This window comes from Prenolepis imparis, unplaced genomic scaffold, assembly GCF_030444845.1.
Source record: "Prenolepis imparis isolate NDT839.2.m4 unplaced genomic scaffold, iyPreImpa1.0 SCAF_158, whole genome shotgun sequence".
NCBI lineage: Eukaryota > Metazoa > Arthropoda > Insecta > Hymenoptera > Formicidae > Prenolepis > Prenolepis imparis.
This window is the reverse complement of record NW_028141316.1, coordinates 20,167-39,885: the sequence shown is the minus strand read 5'-3', so window position 1 is coordinate 39,885 and position 19,719 is coordinate 20,167. Positions and strand designations below refer to the sequence as shown.

Here is a 19,719-nt window from a genome sequence, read left to right as displayed (position 1 = left end):
AAAAAATTAATCTTTTCTTAAGACTAAATAGTTGCGTACTTCTTAAAAACGACTATGTATTTTCTTTAAACCAATTGATTTTTCTTAACAACTTTAATTTTTTTCATATGTATATAGGTAACATTTTCGAAGACTGAATATTTTACGAATTATTTCGTAGATTTTGCTAAAATTATATCAAATTAAAATAAAATATTTCGTAAACTTTCATGTTTTTTGGCTATAAAGAAGGATTCGTAATCCGAATCCTTAGGCTACTTTGCTCTGATTAGGTCGACAATTCGCAGTGTGACACAGACTTTAAGGAGATATTTTTTCTTAATAACGATTATGTATTTTTTCTTTAAAACAATTGATTTTTTCTTAACTTCTTTTACTTTCTTTATATAAAAATATTGATAACATAATTAAAGATTGAATATTATACGAGATATTTTATAGTTTATCGAAAATTATATCAAATTGAAATATAAAACATTTTGTAAACTATATTCACTTTTTGGAAGAATTGGTAATCTGAATCCTTAAGCTATACTTTGTTCTGGGTAGTCGACAATTCGCAGTGTGACACAGACTTTAAGAAGATATTTACATGACATTGTGTATTTCATATGTTATGATACCGTCAGTATTCGATGGTCGTTCGAAGAGATAAGATTGAGATTGAGTGATACTTTTGGATACCACTTTTGGCTATATAAAATAACGGCTCGTGATTCAACAAACATTGTAAGTAAAATACTGAACATATAGATATTTCTTTCTACATATATGAATCAAAATATGTAGAAGAAATAATGACCTATAATTAGAGAAATTTATTTTCTAAAAAAATATACTGATTGGTTTTTAAGAAATTATTTATATACTTTTTATTTCAATTATTGTCTTTATTCTCTCAACATTGTAGTTAACGTAAAAACATTTAGATTTGAATTCTAAGAACATCTTTCAATTATTTTAACAAATTACAATTAAAAACAAATTACTTTGTTTAATACATTTAATTTCTAATAGATATCGTAAATCAATGTCTCCTGTATAATTATGTTAAAAAATGTATAATTATGTTAAATATGTAATAAATATGAAAAACAACAAACAAGCACAAATAAATGTTAATTTGTTTTATAAGAAAAATTTGTACACTACGATAACGAAAAGTTTTTTGCGTTTTATATATTTAAGCTGGATATAATTTGCTAATAAAACGTATATCAAACAAAATTTGAAATAAGTTTACAAGAAAGCAGTTTGCAGCAGCTACTGTTTTGTTTTTTTTTTTTTTTTCTACTGTATACGTAAACTATAGATTTCCAGTACTGGCAATAAATTTTGGAACGTAGCCAATTTGTATATATGACTTACAAATGACACATATAAGTCTGATATTAATATCATATTGATAAACATGTGTCAAACTAATAACGGACAAAGCCCAGTTATTACAAGAAATTATTTTATACATTCTTGAGTTAAAATCGATATATTAGATAAAAAGAGTTTATCTCCGATAAAAAGCTTTACTTCAAGTTAAAATGCCTTTAAAGGAAATTTTACCCTCAACACCTATAAAAAAGTCATTTTGTTCTTAAATGTTAAAAAGTATAATAATTCGTATATGCAATGTATATGTTACAACATATGGCATTTTGATCAGTGCAATCTAAGTTGCTGAAGTGTATGTAAAAACAATATATGTATATATAGGCGTGAGAGAAGCTTCATCTCTTCCCCTTCTGTCCGTGAAAAGAAGGAAACTGATCAACTCATCCTACACATATACACTGAATACAAATGGAAAAACAGACAGTCGTCACAAATAACGGCTAGTTAAAACATGTAAACAAATCATACTTTTATGCGTGAGCAAGATATAAACATTTCGAAATGCTGAAACCTACAAACCTTCATAATATATTATTTGAATATATAAAATATATTATAATACAAACTTTTCTAATAATTATACCGTTTAAAACTAATTGTAAGAGTAAGGAACATCTTACTCGGGAATACTATAAAAGCTTTCTTTTTTCATATATTTCAAATTGCTACAGTCATCACGAATGTGCACAATAATCATATTTTGTAACATTTTCTCTTTAAAAAAATGACTTTCTTATAAGTATCGACCAAAATTCTCTTTAGTGAGTTGTATTTTAATCTGAAAGGAAGCTATTTATAAAGTTAAAATTGAAGTATACCTATTCGGAACTACATCTACGAACTACAAAATCAAAAATATATTTTTAAATTATAGAATAAATAGTAATGTTTTCAATATAATTTTTCAATATAATTAAAGTAGAAATTTAATTTCACAATTTAAAATTTTCAAGCCATTAAGAAAGTGTGCAAGTTTCATGAAAAATTATTATCTTCTTTTAGTAAGCTAATGTTATTTTTTATTTGCGTTTCTTAGTTTAAATGTATTAAAAAATTTAAATTGTGTTTTTCACATAAGAGTCGTAACAATTTTCTTCAAAATAATTAAATTAACATAAAATACAGTTTTATTTTATAAACTGATATTACATTATATATATAAAATTAAGATTAATATGTACCTTGACGTGAGTATACAAACTGCAATTGATTTATATTATTAAAAAGGAAAACCGCTTTTCCGCGATGTTGGTTGGCTCTCTCGATGTCGAATAACCGCGCAATGAAACACTTTTTTGACAATCCTTATCTTCTATTGTTTTCCCGTTATAAAAAATGGAGTTGACTCGAACACTATTGCATTGTTTAACAGCTTTCACAAATCTAAGATGTCCAAGGCAAATTTTTATAAATATAATGAAAATTTCATGTTGTTTAATTATCGGGCTGAGTTCAAGATGTTGATTTTTTTTGTTATATTGAGTTGCCATTGCTATAATCATTTTGATATTCTGTAAACGATTAAAAGTTGCAAACTTTACATCAATTATAAATATACACAATAATTAGCGCGCTGCTTGTAGTACTCTAGATTTTGTGTATAAAAATTCCTCAATAAATTAATCAATTATTAAACCAAATTAAATCTTTTTATATTTTATATATTGTAATTTTTTACATATTATTTTCCTTTTTCTCAGATATCGAGATTTTTTCATTCATTTATTTCTTTAGTATTTATAACTTCTTTTCTACTCTCGGCCATATAAGCGGTACACATAAAAAGTAGTAAAAAATTATGAAAGTTTAAGAATTTATAACTCAGGTAATATTTATGATATCGAGGTGTTTAAAACACAAAAATAAAACTTGAAATGATCAGTTTTGCAATAAAAAATGACTGAGTAAGAACCTGCAAAACTGATAAATAAATGGTCCACTTTTATAAATTGCACGGCGTGAATCAGTCAACTAAAATTTTCTAAAACTACAGACTTCATGCTTTATTTTCGTTTTTTAAACACCTCGATATAATTATCAGCTGAGTTATAAATTCTTAAACTTTCAGCATTTTTTACTATCTTTTAAGTAAACCACTTTTTGGCCGAGTGTATTTAACTCTTAACGAACAAACAACAGTGAACAATGTAGCGAGATAATACACGCTGAAAATATTTGCGTCCCATTTTCTGATATAAAGATATGATAAAATACAATTTTAAATTGCTTAAATATATTTCTAAAATATTTTGAAAACTATATTTTTCTCTTTATAATCAATAAACAACTGTAAAGTGACTGTGGAATGAGGACCAGTCCGTCTGGTTTTTGCACATGCGCAGTCATTCCGCGTGACAAAATCTGCTGTTTCATCTATTTTACCGTTGTTATGATTGACTGTCAAGGGAAAAAAATTTTCCGAGTGTTTAAAAAGTGCGCTAAAACCATCTAAAATTATGTTTCATCAAAATATCATTTTATCTAAAAATAGCATGCAAATATTTTCTACGTGTATTTTCTCGCCTCTGACGTCACAATTTAACGTGGCCGTGGCGAGTACTAAAAAGCCTTAATATAAAACGCAATATATTTAAAGAAATTTTCATGAAAATTTACAGCTATTGAAATATATTGTATATTTTTTAAAATTGCTGCAATTTTTTTATGTTTACCTTTCCTCGGACAGAAGTCGACAGTTTTGTATTTTTCTTATATTTACTTGTTGTCAATTTTTGTTTCTTATTTCAATCTTAATAAAAATATGTGTTTGCAGATATTTGAAGCAAAAACTGACATGAAGTTCCTAAAACTGTCATTAAATATTTTAATAAACATTGTAATGGCAGTAGCTTTTTCATCAAACTGTCTGGTACCACACCATTATGATTTGAAGTTTGAACTGGAATCAAAATATATGTTAAAGGGCGAGTCCAATATTACAGTTTTCATTATTTGTACAACACGGAACATAACTTTTCACGTATCAACTTTTATATCTGTACGGGAAGTGAATATGAAGTCGCTACATAATTTAAAAATCTATACAGCAACTTATATACAAAGATTACCAAATAAAATTACTTTTTTTCCTTTCGACAATCCTGATAATAACTTAGAAAATGGATTATATATTTTAAATATAAAATTTGAAAACATGATATTAGAACGATATACCTCAAAATTGTTGCGAACTTATTGGTACGAACATAAACAGGAAAAGTGAGTAAATATAAAAATATATTAAAAATTAGCATTAATTAAATGTTTATAAATAATATAAAAATATAAATATATAAATTTATATAAGTGCATATAAGTACATAATATATATGTATATACAAGGTGTCTTTAAAGTTTGACCCAGGCTCTTTATCTCGGAAACGGCTTTAGATATGGAAAAATGTTTCAGACAAAAGTTGTAGGACTTGAAGGGGGACAGATGATGAAAATATGAATTTGACTTATTGAAGGTCAGATAAAGGTCATCGATGTTCTTTTAAATAAAACCCACTATTTTTTATTGCATATTCCTGTAACTTTTGTCGAGACGTTTTCAAAACACTACCTATGTGGGTCTTTTGCGTAAGCCGTTCCCAAGATACGAAGCTTCAAAGTTGACATATTATCGGCGTTCGCATTATCCGATGTATACCGTGGGGAGGTTGTTCAGTCAAATTTGTACGTCAAGTGGCTCTAAGAAAAGCAGACTTTGTATGTGTGTATGTGTGTCTGTTTTTTTAGAAAAGCTTTTCTCTATTTTTCCCTACCATTTTCTTCTCCTTCCCCTTACATTAAAATAACTAGAAGAAAAATAATTAGAGAAAAGTTTTACTAAAGAAGAACACATACACGCACACACACATACAAAGTCTACCTTTTTATATACATATATTTAGATATATATTATAAGTTAAATTTATTAAAATTTATATACGTTTATTATTATATTTTACAAATTATTTATATTACCATTAAATACTATAGGTTTCAATTTTTCTTCTGAGATGGTTTAGAAAAAATATGTTGTTGACAATGTTGCATGTAAAATTTCTTTATACCTGAGTATGATTATACTTTACATAATATACATACAATATTAATATATCGAACGTTATAAATAAATATTTACATTAGTCGCATTTTTTAATAAATTATAAATCAAAAGACATAATAGAAAATATATGTTAATATAAATAAATAACACTAAGTTAAGAATCACATCACACAATTACATTAACATTAAATAAGAATTACATAAGTGTAATATTAAGAAATATCAATTATTGCATGAATTTCAAATGAATATCTCTACATATACATACGCACGCGTACGCTAAACTATATAATTTAATATTGCTATTAGTATATTTTATATACTATATAAAATATTCAATATATATAAAATAACAATCTTACACATATATATGCAAGATGGTCCTGAAATACTTGGTCAAAATCAAGGATTGGATTGAGCTCGTCATGGGAATGAAAAATAATCTTATAAACATTAATCTAAAAACGATTCTTTCAGGAGTTACGACTCATTTAATTATCAATTTTAAAGAATAAATACTTTCAAAGTTTTGATCGTACCTTACTATAATTTGTACTTTTTTTATTAATTATGGTGTTCAATAAGATTAATCGAGTGATTTGCACAAGGCAACACTTTAGTATTTAAAGAACAACAATCTCGATCCCTCTTTCCGAGATCGCTAAGCATTAATCGAAAACAAAAATTCAATGGTGAGACGAATGCAGACGTCTGTTTCCGTTAATGATAGACATTTTCAACAATTTCTGTAAATAAAAATATTGTTATTTCTTTCCATGGTTTTCCATATTTCTGAATCCGATATTAATAATTAAATAATTACATGAGTTGTAACTCTCGAAGGAGTCGTTTTTGGACTAATGTTCATAAGAACATTTTTCATCCTTATGACGAGCCCAACGCAACTCTTGATTTTGGCCTAGTATTTCAGGACTCTGTATAGTAGAAAAATAATAGTATATTTGTCCTGTTATATATGTATGTGTATATGTACGTGTAATAATATACATTTAATTATAAATAATGATAAATAATGGGCAATAATTATATTTTTTAAACATTATTTATATATTGCGCAGGTACATTCTGCAATGCTTCTTTAATAATTATTCAGTAATTGCTGAAAAGTTGTAATTCTCTAAAACATGTCATTAAAATGTGATAGGTGGATGATGGCGATACTAAACCAGCCGCGAACAGCCCGAGAATTATTTCCATGTTTCGACGACCCGGAATTAATTGCCACCTTTAAAATTTCCGTAGAACATGACAAAGGATACAGAGTTCTATCGAATACGCCGATAGAAGAATACGATATTATAGCCAATGGCACGATAATACTTACTCATTTCCAAATGACTTCTGGAATATCACCAAACGACGTAGCAATTTTAATATATAAAGTTAATGGTCTGCATCCAATTCATATTTTTAATTGGAACAAGGCTGTCACTGAGACGTGGTGCAGACCGTATTTTGCACCCTACGTGAAACTCGGTTTATATGTTGTTACAAAGATAACTTTGCATTTAGAAAACGAATGGAATATCCTGAAAGACGTTTTAAAAGTGGATTATGTCGCCGTTCCGAATTTCAAGAACAAAATTTGGCGGACCAGTGGTCTGATTATTTACAAGTAATACATATATTCTAAAAATAATTTTAAACATATATCATTAAAATATTATATTTTTAGATTTAATATTTCTAATTCAAAGATATGCATTTTTCTACTGTTATTGTTACATCTGATGGGTTAATTATATAAATACACAGACTCATAACGGTATTTGTTTAATTATTTATTTATTTTAACAATTTAAAGAGTAGTATATTTTTAATAATTCGGATGTATGTGCTTTTATCGATGATCAAGTAATTCCTATAAGCAATTATAATGAATGACGCGATGAAACACATGTATATATATAATATTTATTACATTTACTGAATAACTTATATTTATATAATGTAATAGACGTACGATGATGGAGAAACTTTTTCGTTGTTATATCAAATTGAAAATTTAAATATTATCAATGATTTAACACAATTTTGAGTTTTTATGTTAAAGATATATGTTTCTGTTCTTATTACTGAACTTACTTTTATTACTAAACGCATTGTATGAGTATAATTACTATATTTTCCTTCCTCATAGAAAAAGCTTTGTTTTCGAGAAAAAATTATTTTCTTAGATTTTTATGCCAATGTGTTCTGTATGTTCCAAAACATCTAAAAATAACATTTTTGAAAAATGTTTGTATGTGTGTGTATGTATGTATGTGTGTATGTATGTATGTGTGTATGTATGTATGTGTGTATGTATGTATGTATGTATGTATGTGCCCATTTTTAAATATAATTATCTCAAGAATTATTCGACTTACAGCGCTCCAATTTGAGATACAAGTAAAGGGGTGACCTCCGTTCGGACACGTTTTATTGGACACACTGCTCGATTGGACACCGTTCGCTTGAACACCGCACAATTGGACACCGCACGATGTCCAATCGTGCAGTGTCCAATTCTGCCGTGTCCAATCGTTACGTGTCCTAACGGGATACGCCCCAAGTAAAGTAGTACAACACTTTTAGTTATACTGTCATATTTATAAAAATTTATACTGTGTTATAAATTATAATGCAATTTTAATTTTTCAAAGAATGTTTATGGTTGCTCTAACTTCCGTAAATTTTAAGATATTTGGATACATTTTTTTACATGAATAGATTATTTTTAAAGGATGGTTGGTATTAAATTTGACGAGGATTGGTGAAAGGATAAATTTTTTATAAAATTTTTAAGAAATTTCTGTGATTGTTCTAACTTTTATAAATTCTAAGATATCGGGATAAATTTTCTTACATGAATAGACTATTATTAAAGGATTGATGGTATTGAGTTCGGCGATGATCGGTGGAAGCGTTTATTTTTTATAAAATTTTGAATTTTATGAGAAATGTCAGTGATTGCTCTAACTTTTGTAAATTTTAAGATATCGGGATAAATTTTCTTACGTAAATGGACTATCGTTAAAGGATTGTTGGTATTGAGTTTGTTGATGATCGGTGAAAGAATTCATTTTTTATAAAATTTTGAATTTTTAAGAAATGTGCATTTTTTAATTCTGGCAAATTTTAGATATCAAGCTAAATTTTTTACACGAATAAAGTATCATTAAAGGATATTTGATATTGAATTTAGCGAGGATGGGTGAAAGGGTTGATTTTTTATTATAAAATTTGGAATTTTTCAAAAAATGTAAATTTTTAAATTTTAGGAAAGGAACATACGAAAGTAGGTACATATATACACACTTACACATACATATACACGACATTTTGAAAAATGTTATTTATTATGTGAAAAAAGTGTGCAAGCACATTGCTTCCTCAACATATATTATTTCGTTAATTAAGATGGTTTTTCAATTATGACTTCCTCGTAGAGGAAGCTTAATTTGCACATTACTTGATCACAATTGAATTTCGCTCATTAAAAAAGTTTTAAAATTATGGCAATGTGCAAGTTAAGCTTTCTCTATGAGAAAGGCATAAATGAAAAACCATCCTAATTAGCAAAATAATATATTGAAGAAGCAATGTGCAAATTTCTATTTGCATATTTTTTTTTCATATATTAATCGAAAAATCGCTTTAAAGAAGGCTTATTCCATCACTTTGTGAAATAAATATGATGACAAAAATATTGAAATATAAAATTACTATATACTTATTTTAATTTTGGGAAAGAAAAAAATAAAGTTATATAAAATAATTACATATAATTAACACATATAATACTCGAATAAATTGATACAAGAAACTTTCGACTTTTTGTTTATTAATGTTTGATTATTCCATTCTTATGTTTATTAGAATTCTAATTATGTATGACAATATATTTGAATTATATTTTTTAATATATATATATATATATGTGTGTGTGTGTGAAAACATTTAATTGGTACATAAGCAAAATATGCAAGTTTATAACAAAATGGTATGAAATAATCATATTATTTATAAACAATTTTCAGTGAAGCAGATCTTGCCTACGACGAGAAATTACATCTTCCTGCGCATAAATTTATAATGATGCGTTCAATAGCTCATGATATAATATATCAACGGTATGGTTATATCTTCGATGCGTCTTATCGGTGGTTAAACGAGGGCTTCATTCTGTTTTTCGAAACATATATCGTCGACCAGGTTGGTCTTGTAACATTTCTAACGTTAATTATAAGAAAATTTTGATTGATATTCTGACAAAATGTAAAATTTTGAAATTGCCTTCTCATTCAAAAAGATATTGAAAAAATGACTTTATATTATTTTTTTCACTATCTTGAAATATCATCACTATTTGAAAGAAAAAAAAAACATTACAAAGCAGAAAAAATTATACTTAAAATTCGTTTTTAGATTTTGTGAAGAACTCACGTTTATATTTTCTAAACAACAATAATAATTTTCATCAAATTGTTAAATAGTTGTATACACATTTTTGTGGAAAATTAAAAAAATATTTTAATTTAAATGAATATATGAAACAGTAACGGTTTCTTTAGAAATAGCTAATAATTTTATACATTATTACGTATATTAATGTGATTTTCTTAAAATATTTTATATTTATTCGGATACATTTATATGTCTGCAGGCTTTACCAGATTCCCGCATGATGGACTTGTTCGTAGTTCAGGCTAAATATGAGTCTCAGTTTCTGACAACAAACGTTACAATGGATACAATTAATTTTACGAAAGATTCAAGCGATACATTTAACATTAAATCAATTTCTTCTGTTTCTCCTATTATAGGTATGTATATATGTATGTACATTTGGATTATAAATTATGAATTAATTAAAATATATACATAGATATATAATATATTTATATATACTGATATATATTTATATAAAAAGTTATGTAAATAATATAATTAACAATATAATTACATTGCCAACCATAAACACATATCAATAATAACAAATTAATCAAATTCAATTCTACATTTATTTCTTCTTATTTGCTTATATTCTTGTTGTGAATAATTTTTTTTTATTATAATTAGTTCTTACTTAGTATTATTAGTTATGTTTACGAATTTGTGAACATCATGTGTTAAAATTATGTAAAATGTATGTAATTATGCCTACTTTATATTTTTATAGGAGCCCTTATATGGCGCATGTTACAAAGTATAATTCCCGATAAAGTATTTTGGACATCTATCAATACATATTTAAAGTAAGTGTTACTTATGTTGTAATATAATAATTATAAAAGTTTCCTTAAATATTGATTCACATAAGATTGTTTCAAAGTAAATCTTTATTAAATATTTTGTTAATATCAGTCTCGTTATTTTAATTAGTCTTATAATTATTAAGTAACACACAAAAGCATAAAATATTTTTTACAAAAAAACGAACAAATATTTATTTCTTTTCAAATGTTATACAATACGAAATTTGAAAACATATATTATAATATGAACTGTCTGGCTTTAATACGAATTAAAGTGTAACTAGCAATAATAATAATCTTAATTATAACAATTTTTTGATATCTTATTTATGAAATAATACTTTAATTATATTATATGTGTGTAATGTAATTAGACAATATTATATTATCCATCGGTCCATATTTGTGAAATTTCGTATATGTATATATAATCCTATTCATATATATAATATAAATATATACACAAAACGTTAAAAAAAGGGTATAATAGATGTAAGAGCAAAAATGTATATACATATAAACTTTCCTAAAGAAGATAAAAAAACATACGCTAAGTTTATGAAATTCTATCCGATGATTATTCAAATTTGCGTATGTAACAAACTGAATTTTAAAAATAACAAATTAGTAAATGTTTTTGAAAAATTAATCTGTCAACACAAAATAGTTTAAAAAACAGTTAAACGCTATAATACTACAATAAAAATATGTATATACATACAAGTACTCAGATAAAGTGTACAAAATTATATATATATATATATTGCACCTTTATAAATATATAACATTCCAAAGATACTGAAATATGCTAATAGAATGATGAAATAATTAATTGAAAAATTAAGTTATGACTTAAATTAAATATATTAGCATTATTTTATGCAATTTGCTGATTTGAACTTTATTTTGTAAGAGAATCAATCGTTGCTTTAAATCAATTAACCTTTATATAGTCAAAGACAACATTAATATCAAAGTCAAAGTTTTCAAGCTGCATCCGTTAAAACGAATAATAATAATTTTATATTTTCCCCTAATGCGAATCAAATATATTATGTAGCATTTATTACTACAATATGTTAAACTTTACAGACTTCCCAACTTTAATTCGAAAACTCCCAATGATCTGTGGAACGTTATGGAAAATGAGACATTAACATACGAGAGTTACGATTTATTTTACTCACGGAACGTGAAAGAAATGATGAATATTTGGTTAACACAAAAGTATTGTCCGGTGCTAAATGTGACACGAGATTATTCTACCGATCAAGTCACAATATCCCAAGAGTTTAACGACAAATTGAATAAAACACCATATTTTATACCCTTCACTTTTACTATGGACACAAACATCAATTTTATCGTAAGTTGGCCATATACTAATAGTTATTTAAAAGAATCGGAACCGACGTTGGAAATACTTCTTGATAAAAAAGTTAAATGGATTATTGTCAACATACAACAAACTGGTAAATATTAAATAAACTATAATATTAATTTTAATATATTAATAACTTTCTTACAAAAATTTTTTTTTCATTACATATATTTATACTTATTTATACAAATTTTGGATTTATATTTCACATACAATAATATTACAAACAATAATAACAATTTATAAAATATTTTGCAATATTACCATTAAATACGTTTAGGTAAATATTATTTTCTTGGTATAATTAATTTTAAATTTATACAATTTGAACGCCATTCATTTTTTCAGAGCTTTATTCTTAAATTTAATTATGGCATCTTTTTATTATAATATATAAATATGTTCAATTTCTACATAAAATAGTTTATATATGTTTAAAACAATATTCAAAAATATATTTAATTTAATTCAAAATCTTTTTATTTTATACATTTAAAAAGAATCGATAAAATGTATCTGTTCAATAATAGGATATTATAGAGTCAACTATGATAAGGAGAATTGGCAAAGACTTGCACATTACTTAAATTCTACAAACTATTCTAATATACATGTCCTCAATCGAGCGCAAATCATGGATGACGCATTCTATTTTGCGACAAATAGAGAACTTGATTTCTACGTGTTCTGGGAACTTGCGAGCTACTTATGGCGAGAGAAAGATTACATAGCATGGTACCCTATGATCAAAACTTTTCAATATACATCGTTTATTTTTGCATTTTCAAATAACCCAGATGATTTTCCAGAGGTGCTTCAGGTACTGTTAGTAAATAAAATATATCATTAAAATTGTGTTGGATATTAGATCAATGAATACTAATTTGTGTCATTAACAAAAGTTATATGATAACAATTTTAAATCATAATTCTGACTTGCTTATAGGAAGTAAACTATTAAGTTATTAATAATAATAATAAATTTAATCATATGATAATTATAGGGAAATCTTATAGTTTTACATGCTGCCTTTTTTCAGAATCAAAATGTAACCCATCACTTGTGACTTTGTTATTATTGCAGTATTTTTTTTTAATTCAAAGTACATAGTAAACATAGTAACAGCATTTGGAACAAATTCACTAAAGTTACATTTTTCTCAGTAACTCATTAAACCAAATTTTACAGTTACCTTTATCGTTACTCTTGAGTTTACCTGACATATTCTCTACCAATTTGCAAATGCACACAATAAAAGCATTTAATATATCTAAAAATTACGATATAATTTAAATGTACTGTTTTTTAATCACCTTTTAATCATAATTGCAATGAAATTTTATGTCTTTTATTTCAAATCAATTTATGTAATTTAAATTTGTTTTTATTAAAAAATGTATACATATTAAAAATGAATTTAAACATAAAATTTAATTTAATTTATAATTTATAATATTCCATCAAAATTTTGAATTTGTACAAAGTTAAAAGTATAAATACACGCAATTTTTTCATATTTATTATAATCTGTTAAAATATTGAACTAAAAATTTATTTTTATGTAGTTACATACTTTCCTCATTATAAAAATTAATTTATTTGCAATGTTCTCAAAAAAAGAAGTTTTTCCGTTTAAAAAATTTAAAAGATTCACAATTATAAAATTATTATATTTTTTATAAAGGTATTTAAATTATATCGCTTTATTACATTTTCAAAGAAAAATTTAATTTAAAAAAAATTAGTTTTTTATGCATAGAATTTATCTTTAACTGCATTAAAAAAGGAAAAACGAAAATTGTAAAAATACGATAATGCAATTTATTTTACAATATCGGCAACAAATGAATTATAATGAATTATTATTTATTTAAAGTAATTTTCTCAACTTTATATTTTTCTTCACAAAAAATCTAATTTTAAAAGACATTTAAATTTCAACTGGCGAATAAGATGATATTAGTGCGTCATTTTTATGAAAAAATTAATTTTTCGTTGAAACTGATTCGTAATGCATGGGTTACTCTTTTCTTTGTACAATAACAAGGAATTAAATAAATCTCAATTCAAGATTATATTTTTATTAACCGTGCTTTAATAAACATATATTAATATTACTTTATTAATTATTATATCACATCTCTATTAGGAAATTAAATTTCAAATATACACTCCGCAAAATAATTAAGGGATCAAAAAGAAATTGTTTAAAAAATAGGCAAATTTTAAATAGCTGTAATTTTGTTTAAAAAAAAGAGAACTTAAATTCTAAAAAAGGTTTGAAAGCTTGAAATCTTTACTTTCAAAATGTCACAGCTGTTTTTCATTTTCTTAAATTCTGGTATTTTCTATATACAGGAAACGACGAACTTAACGAAATAGAAAATGTTTTTCTCATTTTTTGGATGTGTTGTATGCACAAAAAGATTTGAAAAAATTTTTTAACTTTTTCACGTTAAAGCCTGAAGTTTTCCCTGCAAAATCGTTTTTTAAAAGTTAAATTTCGATTTCTTTTTTTCAAGTTATCGAGAAGAGAAAGTGATCATTTTCACTTTGATCGTTCATAACTGCGTTAAAAATCATCGTACAGCGATTTTAAAACTGGATTCTTAAAAGCTGAATCTTTGCTCTATAGTGTAATATAGTGACACAATTTCTTTTAAACTCGTGAACTTTTTTACAAATAGGTAAAAATAATGATAAAATTCGCGATTTTTCTCTTTTTTGTTTAAACTTCGAAAAAAATAACGCAAAGTGACTAAAAGGATTTTATCGTTATTTTAATCTATTTGTAAAAAAATCCACGTGTTAAAAGAAAAATTCGGTTACTATATCATACTATAGAGCAGAGATTCAGCTTTAAGAATCCAGTTTTATTAAATTGCTGTAGAATGATTTTTAACGGAATTATGAACGATAAAAGTGAAAATGATCATTTTCTCTTCAATTCTCGATAACTTGAGAAGGAAAAATTGAAATTTAACTTTTAAAAAACGATTTTGCAGGGAAACTTCAGGCTTTAATGTGAAGAAGTCAAAACATTTTTTAAAATCTTTTTTTGCATGCGACACGTCAACAAAGAAGAAAAAAATTTTCCATTTCGTTAAGTTCGTCGTTTTCTATATATAAAAATACCAGAATTTAAAAAAATAAAAAACAGCTGTGATCTTTCGAAAGTAGAGATTTCAAGCTTTGAAAACCCTTTTTTAGAACTTAAATTCTCCTTTTTTGAAACAAAGTTACAGCTATTTAAAATTTGCCTACTTTTTAGACAATTTTTTTTATCCTTTAATTATTTTGCGCAGTGTATATTTTGAGATTGATTAATTATAATAAGATTAGAATTTGGTACCCAACTTTATATAGAAAATAATACAATAAGTGATACAATAATTGAGGAGTTAAAAAATTTGAACTGTGTTTTATTTTCAACATACAATAATATAATATGATACATGATAATGCTCTTAAAATTTTTTACCTATTATGAATAAATTGTCTCTTTAATAACCTAATATTAGAAAATTCCACACACTCTCTCTTCTCTCTCTCTCTCTCTCTCTCTCTCTCTCTCTCTCTCTCTCTCTCTCTCTCTCTCTCTCTCTCTCTCTCTCTCTCTCTCTCTCATGTAAAAAATTAACATTAAAATTATATGTATTTTATTAAAATTGTATGGATTTAAACGATATTAAAAATTATTTGAGAGATTAATTAATTCGGAGCATATTTTAATCACATTTAAGGAAATAAAATAGTTCTAGTCAATGAGATTGTACATTTTTCGCATATATATTATATATGTGTTTGTAAATAATTTTATGATTGAAATATATATAAAGTTATTTTTTACCAAATTGCAGAAAGTATTGGAGTATATAAGAAACCTGTTTCTACTTATACCTGGGGATACGTACGATCAAATGATGCCCACTAACAACGACCTTGAAAAATCTTTAAAACAAGAACTCGCACGAATCGCATGTATCATCAATAATTCTTTGTGCATTAGAGCAGCTGAAAGTCAATTAGAATTATATCTAAATAATGCTGAAAAAAATATGAACACGTAAGTGTATTTTAATCATTATATTTCCAGGGTTGGGAAGTAACGCGTTACTTGTCACGCCGTTAACGTTACAGTTACTTGTTTTAGCAACTGTAATGATTTCGACGTTACAAAATTTATTACTAACAAAAAAAGTAACTTCGTTACATTTTTCGGTAACGAGTAACGAATTTAACCGTTACTTTTTCCGAAATTATTCGGTATAATTTTCATACAAAGGAACATATTGATAAAAGTGGGAAGCGTCCCATTTGACTACTATTACATTTATTGCATTATGTATGTTAATTCGGATATAAAATTAGGTTGTTTCATATAAAATGTCCGATTTTGCAATGTAAACTTTTTCAAGCTTTTTTTGTCAATCAAAATCTTTATATATATTTGTATATTTTTTATATATTATTTTGAAGTTATAAATTTGCCTTTTTATATTTGCGATTTTATTCTTTGATTTAATTGATTATTTTCATATATTTATTCATTTTTTTCTGTATGATTAAAGGTGATTTTCGCGTGCTTTTTGATATGAGTAGAAAAGTTGCCATAATGTGCAGAAACCGCTCAAAACATTAATGCTGCATTTGGTGAGAACTTGGTCAACGAACGCTCCAATATAAAAAATTTGAATTTGAAGATAAAATTTTCACAAATGACAATCGTAGACCTGAGACTATCGTTGATGACATTAAAGGTTGAGACATTAAAGGTTGAAGCGAAAATCAACGTCAAACTGTTAGAAATGCGTAGAACGGTTTTTACTTTGATTAATATAAAGTTAAATTTGAAAATTATTATGTTTCTTTAAATATTTTATTAAAAAATGCTTTTAACAAAAAGTTTAAAGAAACACAAAATTTTCAAATTTACCTTCGTTAATCGAAGTAAGAACCGTTCTACGCATTCCTAACAGTTTGACGGTGATCCGCTTCAACCTTTAATGTCATCAACGATAGTCTCAGGTCCACGATTGTGAGGTCTTATTTTCAAATTTAAATTTTTTATTTTGGTGCGTTCGTTGACAGAGTTCTCGCCGAATGCAGCATTAATATTTCGAGTGGCTGCTGCAATATTATGGCTACTTTTCTACTCATGCAAAGAAAGCACACAAAAATCACGTTTATTCAAACTGAAAAGAATGTTGAAAAAAATACATTCGAAACCAATTAAATCGAAGAATAAAATCAGATATAAAAAGGCAAATTTTGAACTTTAAAATGAAGTATAAAACAAGTATAAAGATTAAGAAAAAATTAAACAATTATAAAGATTATATTGATAAAGAAAGCTTTAAAAAGTTTACTTTGCAAAATCAAACATTTTATATGAAACAACCTAACATACATCCGAATTATAAAAAAGAAGTAACGGAAATTGTAACGACTCGTTACATTCAAAGTAACGGTAACGGTAACGAGTTACTTTTTAAAATTAGTAACGAGTAACGGTAACGACTTACTTTTTAGAAAAAATAACGGTAACACTAACGAGTTACTTTTATAAAATAACTTTCCCAACCCTGTATATTTCTCAGTATCTATTTAAATCTTGTGCGTTTATACTTGATATATTTATTACTGGAGAAAAAAACATACAAAATCAAATATAAATACATGTATGTTTATATTTATATATATATATTTATAAATAAAATATGTCTACGCATATACATGGTGTGTCACAATAGTAATGAGTCTAATCAGATTATATATTTAGCGCATAATGTGGCAATACTGAAAAATCGAAAAAAAATATACTGGCACACACATATATAAGTATATATATTTATATTTGATTTGATATGGACTTCATTTTTGAATATTTATTAATAAAGAAACTGTATCCTAAATATCAATAACATATGTATATTAATAAATAAAACATTTCTTTTCTGTTTGCCGCAGAATTTTACCTGGATGGCATAAGTGGACTTATTGTAATGGTTTAAAGGATGCGAATTTTACTACATGGTTCTCTGCATGGGAGGAGGCGCTCAGAATATACATAGAAAGATTTGATCATAAAATGCTGGAGGGCCTTATTTGTTCCGAGGATCCCGAAATAATAATTTATTATTTGTCGTTTCATTTAGCAAACTTGAAATATAAATTCCAAATTAATAAATTTAAAATGATAGCAAAAGAAATAGAGCGTAAAGTTAATTCTTTAACTGCTAATATTTTTCTTTCTACTCTTTCGAGACATGCTAAGAACATTCACATACTTAAAAAACTATTGAAAAGTTATGAAATAATAAAATTCAGGTAATAACATTTTTTAAATAAAATGATATTGTCTATTATCATAAAGATTTGTTATATATGTGTTAGTTATAAATCTATACATGCTATATATTTGTTCTTATAGTCATGTCAATATAAATGCAGTATTAAGTGTGGCTGTTCATAATGCACATTCATCTGAACAACTTAACGAGGTAAATTTTATACTTATGAATGATATATTTATGAAGTTTTCATTATAATATTAATTTTTTATAAAAAATATTACATATATTATATTATATGTATATATTTAACAGATGTTACATTATAAGTATATAATGTTTAAATTTTTCTTTTTTTTGTTATTAGATATCTCATAGAAGGTGTATCATTTAAATTTTTTAAGGAAAATGTCTCTGAAATTAAACGAAATACGATAAATATGTTTAAATAAATGTTGTAAGATTTCAAGGGGAAAAGAAATTGCCGCTACTGACTGATTTCCAAGAGGGAGATTTTCAAAATTATTTGAAAGTTATTTATGTTTTCTTTTTTAAATAGAACTATCCTAATTTTTTCAAATAACTCGATTTCTCGCGTAAAAAGTTATTAGAGTAGAATGACAATCAAAAGTGAATAGTTTACGAGATAATTTTACACTACAGTTTAATATAATCTTACATAAACTATAAAATATCTCGTAAAATATTCATTTTTCAATTATTCTACTTTAATACTCTTATGCATAAAATAATGAGAGAAATCAATTTACGTAAAAAGCACAGTTGTTTGTAAGAAAAAGTATGTAACTGCTAATTGCAAATTACATATTTTTACAAGCGCCAATATATTTTCCCCTCAGAATCTTACAATTTATATATAATTACTTTTTTTCTTAATTTTAGAGATATTTGCCTGGGGAAATTAAAATAAAACACTCTGTATATCGATATATACGATAATTACTTATATTTACTATTTTAAAATCTTCCATTTGCTTTTCATTATAATTCATTACGAAATTACTCATTGATAAAAAATTAAAATTAAAATAATATTTATTTCAGATAAATAATTTCACGACAACATTACACATACCACCATTATATTTGGAATATATTGCACGAACGATCAGAATGCGTAATCGTAAAATATCGGACCAGCTGGAATATTATCGAAATTTGTACGATTACCCCAATCTTAATTGAACTATTATTGGTGCAACTACAACACATTATCGACATTATCTACAGCAATTTATGAAACACCCATTATTTATTAAGTTTTCAATAATATAGCATAATAGTTAAAATAATTTCTTATACATTTCTAATGTTTTGCA

The 19,719-nt window shown here is 25.5% G+C and overlaps 1 protein-coding gene across 1 annotated transcript; it reads left to right on the top strand.

Moving 5' to 3' along the window:
* The first annotated feature begins 650 nt into the window (after positions 1-650).
* LOC145947827 (aminopeptidase N-like) lies at positions 651-19,719 on the top strand. The gene is made up of 12 exons (XM_083057602.1): positions 651-729; positions 4,163-4,608; positions 6,609-7,079; positions 9,487-9,661; positions 10,113-10,272; positions 10,629-10,704; positions 11,797-12,176; positions 12,616-12,905; positions 15,947-16,152; positions 18,057-18,416; positions 18,520-18,589; positions 19,445-19,719. Exons 2-12 carry the CDS (start codon positions 4,184-4,186, stop codon positions 19,583-19,585), a joined length of 2,754 nt encoding a protein of 917 aa, XP_082913728.1. The 5' UTR covers positions 651-729; positions 4,163-4,183; the 3' UTR covers positions 19,586-19,719.

Coding starts and splice junctions, on each gene's coding strand:
- LOC145947827 (XM_083057602.1), top strand. CDS start 4,184: ATGAAGTTCCTAAAACTGTCATTAAATATTTTAATAAACATTGTAATG. Junction 4,609..6,608: donor TACGAACATAAACAGGAAAA/GTGAGTAAATAT, acceptor AAAATGTGATAG/GTGGATGATGGCGATACTAA. Junction 7,080..9,486: donor AGTGGTCTGATTATTTACAA/GTAATACATATA, acceptor AACAATTTTCAG/TGAAGCAGATCTTGCCTACG.